This window comes from Aquarana catesbeiana, linkage group LG04, assembly GCF_042186555.1.
Source record: "Aquarana catesbeiana isolate 2022-GZ linkage group LG04, ASM4218655v1, whole genome shotgun sequence".
NCBI lineage: Eukaryota > Metazoa > Chordata > Amphibia > Anura > Ranidae > Aquarana > Aquarana catesbeiana.
The window spans coordinates 362,339,828-362,352,773 of NC_133327.1; the positions used below are offsets into that span (position 1 = coordinate 362,339,828).

The 12,946-nt window shown below is 39.5% G+C and overlaps 1 protein-coding gene across 3 annotated transcripts in view; it reads right to left on the reverse strand.

Annotated features, from left to right (window-relative positions):
- POPDC1 (popeye domain cAMP effector 1) overlaps positions 1–12,946 on the reverse strand; it is a 150,632-nt gene that overhangs the window by 60,296 nt on the left and 77,390 nt on the right. For all 3 annotated transcript variants that reach the window (XM_073627006.1, XM_073627007.1, XM_073627008.1), the window contains exons 3-4: positions 6,191–6,315; positions 2,557–2,744 (exon numbers count right to left, since the gene is read on the reverse strand). In XM_073627006.1, the coding sequence (XP_073483107.1) occupies positions 2,557–2,744; positions 6,191–6,315 (313 nt within the window). The remainder of the gene's footprint in view (positions 1–2,556; positions 2,745–6,190; positions 6,316–12,946) is intronic.

The window sequence follows — 12,946 nt, forward strand, 5'->3', positions numbered from 1 at the left end:
ATACAATGAACAAAGCTGAAAGTCTCTACCTATGAGGAGAGGGGGTGTGTGCCTTTCCCCCAATCAGCTGTCTTGGCTGTGTACCCAGGCTGCTCTGCAGTCTTAACCAGCAAGAGAAAATCTGTAACACGAAGAGCACTTTCTAAAGGATATATACAGTTGAAGACAACAGATATACATGTAAAACTTATGTAGGGAGATTTGTTTCATCTCTGTGTATCATCTGGGGCTGTTCACTTCACTGGGTATAAGAGAGGATTTAGAAAATTATACAGATATTCTCAATTTGCTCTAACAGAAAGTAAAAAATATTGGGTTTTTTTTAATAAATGTTGTATTTTTTCGTTTATAGCCCCAAAAAATAAACCCAGTGGCAATCAATTACCACCAAAAGAAAGCTCTATTTGTGTGAAAAAAATTATATTAATGTAATTTGTGCACAGCGTCGCATGATTGCGCAACTGTCAGTTAAAGTAACGCAGTGCCAAGAAGCAAAACATGGTTAAAAGCCATGCCTGGCCTACTTTTTGCACTAAATATTCTGGGTGAACCCTCTGCGTACTGCTATATACCCTTTATAGCAAGTTTTGCAATAAAAAAACATGGATTTTAAGTTCATGCATATTACAATACATGGTTAAGCTGGCGAACTGCATCAAAGTAATCCCTCTATGGCTAACCTGCTCTGCACAATACAAGTGCTACAGTGGACACAATGCCAACATGGAGCAAACAGACACAAATTGAGGGAGAGACACTATGTTCAGGTCTGGTCACTGACCTGCAATGCAACAAAAATAACATATACCTGTGCTCAGATCCCAATAGCTTGTACATGTATATAATCTATCAGGTGCTAAGGGGGCCTACTTTTTGCATTTTACGTGCGTGTAGCAGCCCACTGAATTGAATTGGCTGTCAAAAACAGCAAGTAAAACAGAAAGTATTGAAATGCACAAAAACTTGTTTTTCTCCTGTGTAAACTGGCCCTAAGACAGGAAGTGTGTTACTGGCTGGATCACCAGGTGAAATAAAAGAAAAACAGGCCTCAAAAAAGAAAACTAACACAGCCACAACATCCAAGGATTGCTTAAATGTAACACATTTTTGTTTTCTGGTTTATTACTGCTTTAAACATCACACCTTACCTAAGACAGAGAATTAACCCCTTCCCGCCGACCGAACGCACATATGCGTACTCGGCTTTCCGGGGTTATACCGGGATGATGCCCGCAGCTTCAGGCATCATCCCGGTACCGTTGTTTTCAGCGGGCGATCGGCTACCCGAGTATAACAACCGATGCGGCTAAAAGCCGCTCGGCTGTTATACCGGAGGAGCGGGAGGGGACACCCCCCCCTCCCGCCGCCTCCCGCCGCTGTTACCGGGCCTCCCGTGCGATCGGGAGGCCCGGTGTCCATTCGGGAATCTCCGGCGGCTGGGGGCGGGCTGGAACGAAGCTGTGAGCGGCTTCGTTCCAGCCTTCTAATTGTAAATGCGGAAGCGACGTCATGACGTCACTTCCCGTTTACTCGGCTGCCAATGGCGCCGAATTTAAAAAAGTATACAGTATTCAGAATCGCCGTTTTCGGCGATCTGAATACTTTGAAGTGTAAAGGAGGGATGGGGGGTCTTTTAGACCCCCCCATCCCTCCATAAAGAGTACCTGTCACCACCTATTACTGTCACAAGGGATGTTTACATTGCTTGTGACAGCAATAAAAGTAAAAAAAAAAAAAAAATTTTTAAACACAATTTATAAAAGTACAAAAATAAATAAAATAAATAAAAAAAAAAAATTTTTTTAAAGCGCCCCCGACCCCGCGAGCTCGCGCAGCGAAGAAAACGCATACGGAAGTCGCGCCCGCATATGTAAACGGTGTTCAAACCACACATGTGAGGTATCGCCGCGATCGTCAGAGCGAGAGCAATAATTCTAGCCCTAGACCTCCTCTGTAGCTTAAACCTGGTAACCGTAAAAAATTTTTAAAGCATCGCCTATGGAAATTCATAGGTACCGTAGTTCGTCGCCATTCCACGAGTGCGTGCAATTATAAAGGGTGACATGTTTGGTATCTATTTACTCGGCGTAACATCATCTTTCACATTATACAAAAAATTGGGGTAACTTTACTGTTTGGATTTTTTAAAATTCATGAAAGTGTCACTTTTCCAAAAATTTGCGTTTAAAACACAGCTGCACAAATACCGTGTGATAAAAAATATTGCAACAATCGCCATTTTATTCTCTAGACTCTCTTCTAAAAAAATATATATAATGTTTGGGGGTTCTAAGTAATTTTCTAGCAAAAAATACGGATTTTAACTTGTAAACACCAAATTTCAAAAATAGGCTTAGTCATGAAAGGGTTAAAAGAACTGATTGTATTTGTTGACTAGCATCAGATATAACTAGATAAATAAGAAAAAAAAAACTAAATTCACTAAAATGAACACCAGCCAGAGTTGTTACAAAGAAAGGTTTAACGTAATAATACAAAGTAACAACATTTTTTAATTATAGAAATAGCAGATGCTCAAGTTATCGGAAAACTTACTTTCCTTTCAGCAGTATACTTAAGCGGTCGTCTACAGATGTTTTATCCTCTATTGCATAGGTCTGTCCCTTTGGTAAGGTCTGAATCCTGCAAAACTGGCTAGTGAGTCTCTTGAACAGCTCCGGGGGCACGTGAAGAGGCTCAAACATTTTGTGATAGATACCTTTCAGCTCCTTTTCTATCTTGATCTAGAAAAGGAAAAAAGTAATGCAGCCATCATATTTGTTTGACAAATTAGTAATGCAATACATTGTCAGAAGTAATAAGACGAAGGTTATTGATATGTGATTAAAGCCTAAATAAGAATGCCTGTCACCTGGTCCTTAAAGTAGTACTAAACACTCAGTGATTTTTAGCTTAACATTGAGCACAATAAAATGAACATTCCCCAGTAAACTATTACTGGGTTGTTTACACTGTTATCATGTGATCGCTATAACTAATAATATCGGTCACATTATTACCCGGTTACCGGTTAATGGTAACAGGAGGAACGTGCTAAGCACCCCAGCATACGCACCGCATGCTCCTAACCCAGAAGAGGCAGAATCATGTATATATACATGACTGAACCTGCAGCTGCCACCTTGCCGCAGCAAATGTACTGTGATGGGGTGGCAAGTGATTAAAACAAGCCCTTATTCATCTCTGCAGTTATATGTATTGTGCAAAAATTTGTCTTAAAAGTTCACATAAAAGCACACAAATCTTAGGTTCAATTCACACCTGAGCAATTGGAACCAGCAATTCCTGAAGTGCCTCCATGCTCAACATTGAGATTTCTATTATATTCAAAGTGCCTATTCACACCTAAGTGTCGTGTCACTTGTTGTTTGAAGCTCGAAAAAAGTATGAGAGTCTCTTTGGGGCAGATTTCAATGAGAGTGCCTGAAAATTGCACATTTTTTTTTTCACAACTTTTCTACTATCTTTCTCCTATTACCTAGCTTTCTACTGGTTAAAACAACAACACTCAAGCCCAGAAACTCTTAAAAAAAATGTTGACAAATACTCATTAAAACAAAAAGCTACAAAAAAGCTTGATGAAGTGTGAACCTATTTTTTTCTATGACACCAGAATCTTGGAGGCCTGCCAGCCCTCTAATATAAAAAGGCATTAGATGTTTCTAAGCTGTTACAAAATAACTTCATAGTCTTTGTTGTAATCTTTGAGGGTCTTTAAAGTGGGGTTCCACTATCTCCGAGATTTTTTTTTTTTGGCAAAGATTACATGACAAAGATTAGGATCTATGAATATATATATGGATCTATGATAAACTCACTTGTTCCGTTTTTAAGGATCAGTGCTGTCCGTTTTCTCCTAATAAAGAAAGTTATAAATTCTGATACAGACGGTTGTCATCTTGCCTGTGGGCATGTGAAGCCCACAAGCATCCTCTTCCGGGATACGGAGCGTCTGATCGACCAGCATGCACCGCCCGTTCTATTCCCGATCTCGCACATGCGCAGTAGACTGACATCGGAGCGCCGTCAACAGCTCCGGTTGCCATCACAACGAGTGGCGGCTTCACTCCGTGCATGTGACGTCAGAAATGAAGTCATGGCGCCGGCATCTAGCCATAACATCTCTTGTCCTGATATGGGGAGGTCTCCGCGCTTGTTGCAGAGTGTATCACTCACTTCAGGTGCGGCTCCCTCTCCTCCATTGGTTCATTGGCGTGGCGTTGGCGGCATAATTACATCCCCCATTTAGGTGAGCTGTCTAATTTGACTAGTCTCCCTGTGAGGTCTCTACACACCAGCTATATGATCTGCTGGGGGTTCCTTTGTTACAGCATTAGGGTTGGCGTTTTCTTTTGCTTTCTCAACCTTTACCTTCTTCTCCTTTCCCTCTTTTGGTGGATCAGTCTTCTGTCCATACTACTTGCTCTTTATTGCACATTGGTATTTCCATCAGCATTCACACCACAATTTGCCGTATCGTCATGTTCATCACTTTTACACACAGACACTTCCACATTCTTGGGCACCATTCGTACCTTCCCTACTTTTTCCATATTATTTATAAACTTCTTATATGGAGCTATACTGGGTTCACCCATTGGTATTACTATCTCTTACTATATATTATCACCATGATTAATATTACTATATTTACACATATATCAAATATTTTGTTCCCAGATATCCTTGCTCCATGGAGTTATACACCATCTTTTTGGCCACATGGAGCTCTCATCCACACCTCAAGCTCTTGTCCCATCTGATGCTGCATTCCTGTATTATGCCGCCTCAGCTCCCGCGTTGAGGCCATATTCTCGTCCAACCCTGCACCGATCACCCCACTTTGCGGTCTATGCCTGGGTTGGTGAGTGTTAGTGGTTAACCATCTATATCAACAGAAACAACATTTTTGAATTTTTCTGAGAAGTACGGTTCCTTAAATCTTTTTATTCCATAGAAATGCCTGACTCATCCACTCCTGACGAGTGGGAAAACCCACGAAACGCGTAGAGCTTTATTTTGATGCCGCAGCCATATACCCCATACGGATTGAGATTTATTTATTTATTTATTATGAATACATGATGTTTTTTATACCATCTGGTGGATACAGATGTACCATGTGGGTGCATGTGCCGGTATTAGGCCTGCTGCTATTGGCACAGACATGTTATTCTTATGTATATATAGATTCATTATTCTGACCATATGATGTTATGCATATATTTTTCCACTCTACATACTCAGCCCTTGTGCACGCCTCTTGTGTATATATGATGTGAAATATTTTTTAATGTATGTAGACCCATGCTATTAAATAAATATGTTTATATTGTAATCCCCCTCCACTACTCAATTGCTTCATATAAAGTCCCAACTTCCCTTTCCTATGACGCTATACAGGGATGGAGGCACCTTAGGGTGCTTCATATAAAGTCCCGCGGGATGGAGGCACCTTAGGGTGCTTCATATAAAGTCCCAACCTCCCCCCATTTTTATATCACAACGAGCGGCGTCGTAGGAAGTCCCGCCCCGTTGTGATGGCAATGGAGATAAGCTTCCAGGATTGAAATCTCGAGATAACTCACGCCAGGCCACCGCAGTGACTCCTGGGAACAATGACACAAACTCCCAGGAGCCAGTGCGGCTCATAGGAAGTGACGATTTAGCTGCAGTAAACACGCCCATATCCGCAGGCTGTACATCCTGGAAGACAAAAACATAATAACAACAACAAAGGTATTGTGGAAAAAAAAAGTCATGTTTTGTCATCAGGACATTGCGGTAATCCTCTTCAGCTATTGTTTTAAAATCGGGTGGAGATCCGCTTTAAGAACAAACTTCTTCACATTATAAGCAGTTAGAGAGGTCAGGGATGGCTTGTTAACTTTTATGGCTTGTTAAAAATATTTAAATACAGTAATTTAATGTCCATATCCTGAACAGGTGCACTTTAATATACAGAAAAAAGCACTGCAAATACTTCCAAGGCAGAATTCTAGTGTAAGTGTATAAATTATGTCAAGAAACCAAAAAAAACCCATGAAATAAATGCAAATTGGTAATATAGCACTCCGCCATACTTGCTAGTGATTAGATTTTCTACACCAGGTTTTAAGGGAGAAAAAACAGCAAACCAAGCTATTTGAGCTCTTATTTTTTTACTTACTGGTCTTTTCTTATATACCAGATATATAAAATGCATAAAATTAATCCCCAGGAAAACTGCATTCCAAACCATTATATCCAAAGCACAGCGGAAAAGAGTTGCCCAAATGATAAAGAAGGCACACCCTGTTGAAGAGAGTAAATTTAAAACAAAGTAAGTGCATGCATTAACTAAATAAGTTAAATATTATAATTTGAATGCATTGCAAATTTCACATTTCATTTACATTATATACTTGACAATTGTATTCTGACGGGGTTATCAAGTAAAGCATTGCAACAAACAGTGATGAGATGTAATGTTCAGTTACTGAGTAGCTGTTGTGAATTTCTACACTTTACTTTCTGCTTTGCTACAAGCTTATTGTTCACACTACGTCAGATGCAGAAACATTTTTCGGGAGTCTTCTAAGTTGAAGTTAGAATGCTAATGCTAATGTTAAAAGTTACAGGCAGTAGAAATAGCCACACTACAACCTCCTTCTACCGATCTATTCTATTCTGATTTGTGGAAGCTTTGTAGGAGGTCATAACTGCTTATTATTATTTCTGTTTCAGTAAATGTTTATTCTTTTTGTAAACAATATAGAACAGTGCATGATGGGAAACTTCAAATTTCCTTATTATTATTGGTTTACCAATATCTAAGAATGAATCCTAAGCCTGGTTACCTTAACTGACTTCATACCCCAGGAATGTCATTACGAACTGACAAAATGACCAAGCACTTTCAGGAATGTGTTATCTTCCTTAAAAGGTAATATCACTTTCCAAAGGTTATGATGGGTCATTACTTACCCACTAGTCCTGTATATACCACAGCCAAAATTGTAATAAACTAGTCCCGTACCAGGGCAAGCATGAACCTGATTTGATAATTTGCCAAGCTGGAAGCAGAGGACTCCTTGGAAAAAGGCATCTGTAGCTAAGTATTCTTGTTACATTTTCCAATATAATTACATTTGTTATATTTATCTATTATTATTTAATTAAATGTTATATACAGTTTGACTTTACCGACAAGTGTTTGTGTGATCTCTTTTCACATCTTGAAAAGCCCCAAAACGTAAACTATCATGTAACCATGATAAAACAGTGCATTCGTTCTTGGCTCATATCTTTTATATGTACAACAGTGTAATGCCCTGTACACACGGTCGGATTTTTCGACGGAAAATGTGTGATAGGACCTTGTTGTCCGAAATTCCTACCGTGTGTGGGCTCCATCACACATTTTCCATCGGATTTTCTGACACACAAAGTTTGAGAGCAGGCTATAAAATTTTCCGACAACAAAATCCGTTGTCGGAATTTTCGATCGTGTGTATACAAATCCAACGCACAAAGTGCCATGCATGCTCAGAATAAATAAAGAGATGAAAGCTATTGGCTACTGCCCGTTTATAGACCCGACGTACGTGTTTTATGTCACCGCGTTCAGAATGATCGGATTTTCCAACAACTTTGTATGACCGTGTGTATGCAAGACAAGTTTGAGCCAACCTCCGTCGGAAAAAATCATAGGATTTTGTTGTCGGAATGTCCGATCAATGTCTGACCGTGTGTACGGGCATTAGGGTTTATAGAAAACTGAAAATATTGAAAAATATAAATACGAAAATATTAAAAAATATTATTACGTTTTGCAGCAATAAGTTTATATAATGAGTTTATGTAATAAGTAATATGTAATAAGTTAAGTAATACATTTATAACATAGTTGAAGAAAAGCTTAGTATGATGTAATTCTGTCACTGTCATTAATAAGCTACATCAATATGTTGATTGTAATGTGTTCCTTTTGGGATGGGGGGTTGTGCTCAGAGATGGAGGTGGTTATATAGGTAAGGTAGTTAGGTAAAGAAAAAGCAGTGGATGGAGGAAGGCAAAGAAGCCCGAGTGGTACTAACGTTTAGGACAGTATGCACCAAGGGACAAATGCCCTGAACCTTAAAGGTCTGTGTTCTGTGCATTCGGCTCTGATGCATACTGCCCTAAACATTAGTACTGCTCAGTGTACTGTACAGCCCCATCCAGCTGCAAAAGCTTTCAACCTCTCATAGTGTTTTACAGGCTGCTGGAAGTGGAGCTGGGCAGTGCGACTGTGCCTTCTGCCTGCACCTAAGCATCAAAGTACAATGCACACCCAATGTGCATGGGGTCTAAAAGGCACCCATGACCCATTGGTACTGGACCTTTCAATGATCCCCTGCCACTCCTTCCTCTATCACAGCTATTGCAAAATACTTGGCGCTTCCATGTGACCTCCTTCCATGATGCCTAGTGGTCAATTATTAATAGTCAAACCCTGTCACATTAAAGATGGTGTAACACCAAATGCCAGGTATTTTGGTGGCAGGTGTGACATAGTAAGGTGTGGAGGAGATTGCTGGGAAAGTATCAGTTGGTCAAAGGGGGAGCCTTTACACCAACACTGTCACCTAGCCCTGAATATTTTTAGCACTATTTTTTTTGTTTTTTTGTTTTCTTTCTGTCTATGGCCCTGAACAGATGGTTTTGCTATCATCCAAACAGGAAATAAGAGTAAACCTCCATTAGCTTTTCATTGTGAGTTTTGCTATAGATATAATTTAATTTCCTTTCAAATATACCACATGCATGCATGATACAATTGTCAATGATTGAATACATGTACAAGATTTGAAACGCCAAATATTTCACCATAATCAAAACAATATGTATATTGATCAATAGGTCAAAACATCAGCAAAAACCATTACCTACAGGCAACCTACAGCATGAATTGGAAATGTAGTTAAAATCATCTTAAATTGGAACTTTTAAAAGCACCGTTAGCTAAAATTATACACACCAATTTCATTTCTTTTATAAGTGTAGTTCCATACTGATACACAGCAAGTATGCCTAAACTGTCTTCATTATAGATAAGCAGCATTGCCAATCACTTAAACCCTGTCAAATACCCTAAATATCAACATAGAAATAGATTTCTAAAGGGCTGTCTGATCTTTGGTTTATATTTTTCAGGCTGCTTACCAAGCCACAAATCTTGTGTCAAGCCCTGACATTTAATCCAGCCAATATAATTCCATGACCTATTTATATTTCCTCCCCACAATCTGAAAGTTGGAAAAGCAAAGTCACTGCTCAGACATCAAAGTGACTGGCATAGCTAATTAAAAAGTAGAAAAATAATCTGTATTTTATAAAACTGGCATAAGGTGACTACTGATGAGCAACATACATATTTTTTTAGAACATAACTTTTAAAGGAAACCCGTCAAGATAGAAATATGTGAGCTGCTATTGTGAAATTGATTGAGGAGGTGCAGCATCAAGTGTTGTCATTCTTATCCTCCTGGTTCGACATAAAATTTAAGTAGCCAAAGGACTCCCTAGACCTGGTGCAATTAGACAAGTGCAGAGTTTGTCTAAAATGCTTTTCACGCTGCCTCCCAGGCACGGGGATGGCAAAACTCACCTTGTTCACTCTTACACTAGCCACAGCATAAGGCCTTGCGCTCTTCTATTGGACTTTCACCAAGTGCCAGCCATTTTACTCAAAGCATTGAGTCCCCAGATCCTCCCACACAGTTCTAAAATGGTGAAGTAATGGTTAATAAAAGGTGATAGACAAAGGTCTTGTCATTATCAGGTTTAGTAAGGGAAACTTGTATATGATGTTTTACCCACAGCAATATTTAATAGTCTAACTGGGCTGTGGCATAGTGGTTACTATTACTAGGTGTTTGGGTCCATTAGGCTACACATTAGAGGCATCACATTCCCTGTCCTTCAATGCCTCAAGGAGAACCAGTCAAAGCGTTGGAAATTCTGCCAGGCAGTACCTGAGCTTAGACGAGACCAACACTTTCAGTGGAGGCATCATAACTTTTGGTTTCAGCAGCTGTCACGGAACAGAACTGAGTATACCCTGTTAATTAGCTCGCTGCACATCAACAATAGACAGCTTGCAGATGTCACATCAGGTGTTCCCATCTACCACCTGTTCTTCTGGGCTCAGCTTAGGGGAGCGAGAGGAGAATCTAGATAACTGCATTCGCGCCAAATGTACCAGTCTAAAGAAAAAGATCTTTCACAAAATCTTTACAGAATCACGGAGCACTACCTGCTCTTATGTTTCAAATGTCAGTTCATAGATTAACATACCTCCTTAAATCTAGTCTGTCCAGACACCATGGTCACCTGATGACTTGGCACCACTCAGAGGCAGTTGAACTCTTTAACCACTTCAATATCGGGTACTTTTACCACCTTCCTGCCCAGGGCAATTTTCAGCTTTCAGCGCTGTCACACTGTGAATGACAATTGCGCGGTCATGCAACACTGTACCTAAACTAAATGTTTATCATTTTGTTCACACTAGAGCTTTTTTTTGGTGGTATTTAATCACCGCTGGATTTTTTACTTTTTGCTAAATAAACAAAAAGAAAACATAACATCTTGAAAAAAATGTATTCTGCAACATTTCTTTGGTGAAAATAACCCAAATCAGAGTATACTATTTAGTCTTTGTGAAAGTTATAGAGTCCGCAAACTATGGGATATATCTGAAAATTGATCAATCCCGATGTACTGACGGGCTATCTCTTTCTATCTCAGGCTTGCAAACTTCAGGAAATACCCCCAAATGACCCCTTTTTGAAAAGTAGACAATCCAAGGTATTTAGTAAAAGGCAATGCAAATTTTTTGAAGTTGCCATTTTTTTGTCAGAATTTTTTTGAAAATGTTAATTTTCTTTACATACTGTCACCAGTGCAGTAGAACGTTATCATGCAATTGGTGTGGCATTGATCAGGGACACTGACTGGTGACAAAACGGAAAAAAAATATAACTAATTACATTTATTTTATATACAAAATTACATTTTTTTTCTTTTATGATTTTATTCAACACACTGTGACCAGAGCAATATAATGTTACCAAAGTAACATTGTACTACTCTGAGGAAGTGATCAGGAATTTTTTTTTATTACACATTTTGATTACTTATAGCAGTGCATTACATTACTATAAGCAATCATTTTACTGAAAGAAACGTACTCATTCAGTTTGTTTTGTTTTGATTAGCGTGATTGGCCAAACTAATCACACAGTGCAAATGGGCAGTGATTGACCCTATCTGTACCATGTGATCACACGGACCAATCACAGCTAGCAACACAATTGAACACAATGGATGTCATGAAACAAAGCCATCCATTGTTTATAACTGTAATGTGACCAGCTGTGATTGGTTGGAACCATTTACAAACACTTTAATTCTTACTCAACTCAGCCTCTTAGAGTGGAGCTTAAAATGGCAATAAACCCAAATGCAAACATTTATTATTTTGCAGATTATCAATTCTTAGATGGGTAGCTACATTCATATTCTTTTTAGGCTTTCTTTCCATTATTTTCACCTGCAGATCTGACCAGTAAGTCTGTTGTCTTTCAACAGAACAAGCTCTCCTGCAAATGTATCATTTACCACTGACTGTGTTTACCACCACTGTGTTTGTATTAATTTTTTAATGTAAAACTTGTACCCAAAAGAAAAAACTGTTGCTGTAACTTCTTGTGTATCTGCAGTGTAAGCTGGAGTATGGCTTCTATTTGGTAGTGTAGTGTAAATCTACTAGTGCATATAACACTCCCCTCCTCCCAGACTGACAATGCCGCTGTCCAAAGGCGCCCCTGTGCCCTTTCATCCAGAGTTGGTGCAAGTATATTAGTCCATGAATATTTTAAGGCACTTGAGGGGCAGCTCTAATTTTGTAAAAAAAACAAAACATTGTTTTATATATATAGATATATATATCTATCTATATATATATATATATATATATATATATATATATAGATAGAGATATATATATATATATATATAGAGAGATATAGATATATATATATATCTATATATATTCACAGCAGAAGCTGATCTCAATGTCCTCCGGCACCTGCCGTTCTTCAGTAACACACACGGAATGGAGATCTGCCTATGTAAACAAGGCAGATCTCGGTTTTGACAGGGGGGAAGGAATGGGTATTGTGAACAAAATCTATCTCTTGCCTTAGTAAAAGCACCTCCCACAGTACACAAAAACACTGGCTAGGCACACAGTTAACCCTTTGATCACCCTAGATGTTTAACCCATTCCCATATTTTTAGCACTGATCACTTTATTAGTGTCACTGGTTCCGGCAAAGTGTCAAAAGTGTCAGTGTCCGATTGTCTTCCGCAATATCACAGTTCCACTATAAGTCGCTGCTCGCCGCCATTACTAGTATAAAAAAATATATATTTAAAAATTCCATAAATTGATTCCATAGTTTGTAGATGCTATAATGTTCGTGTAAACCAGGGGTGTCCAACCTCTTGAAGAGCGAGGGCCACTTTAGCGACCTGGTAACCGGTCGTGGGCCACAATGAGCTTAGTGGGCAGATGACAGGTTTGTGTCCACTCTGCATATGCTGGCGGGTACTGCTGGATAGTACTACTGGGGGGTACTGCTGGCTGGAACTGTTGGTGGGTACTGCTGGCTGGTACTGCTGGTGGGTACTGTTGAGGGGTACTGCTGACTCTTACTGCTGGTGGGTACTAATGGCTGGTACTACTGGGAGGTACTGCTGGCTGGTCCTGTTGGCAAGTACTGATGGTGGGTACTGCTGGCTGGTACTATTGGCTGGTACTGCTGTAGGGTACTGCTGGTGGGTACTGCTGGCTGGTACTGCTGGCGGGTACTGCTGGCAGGTACTACTGGCTGGT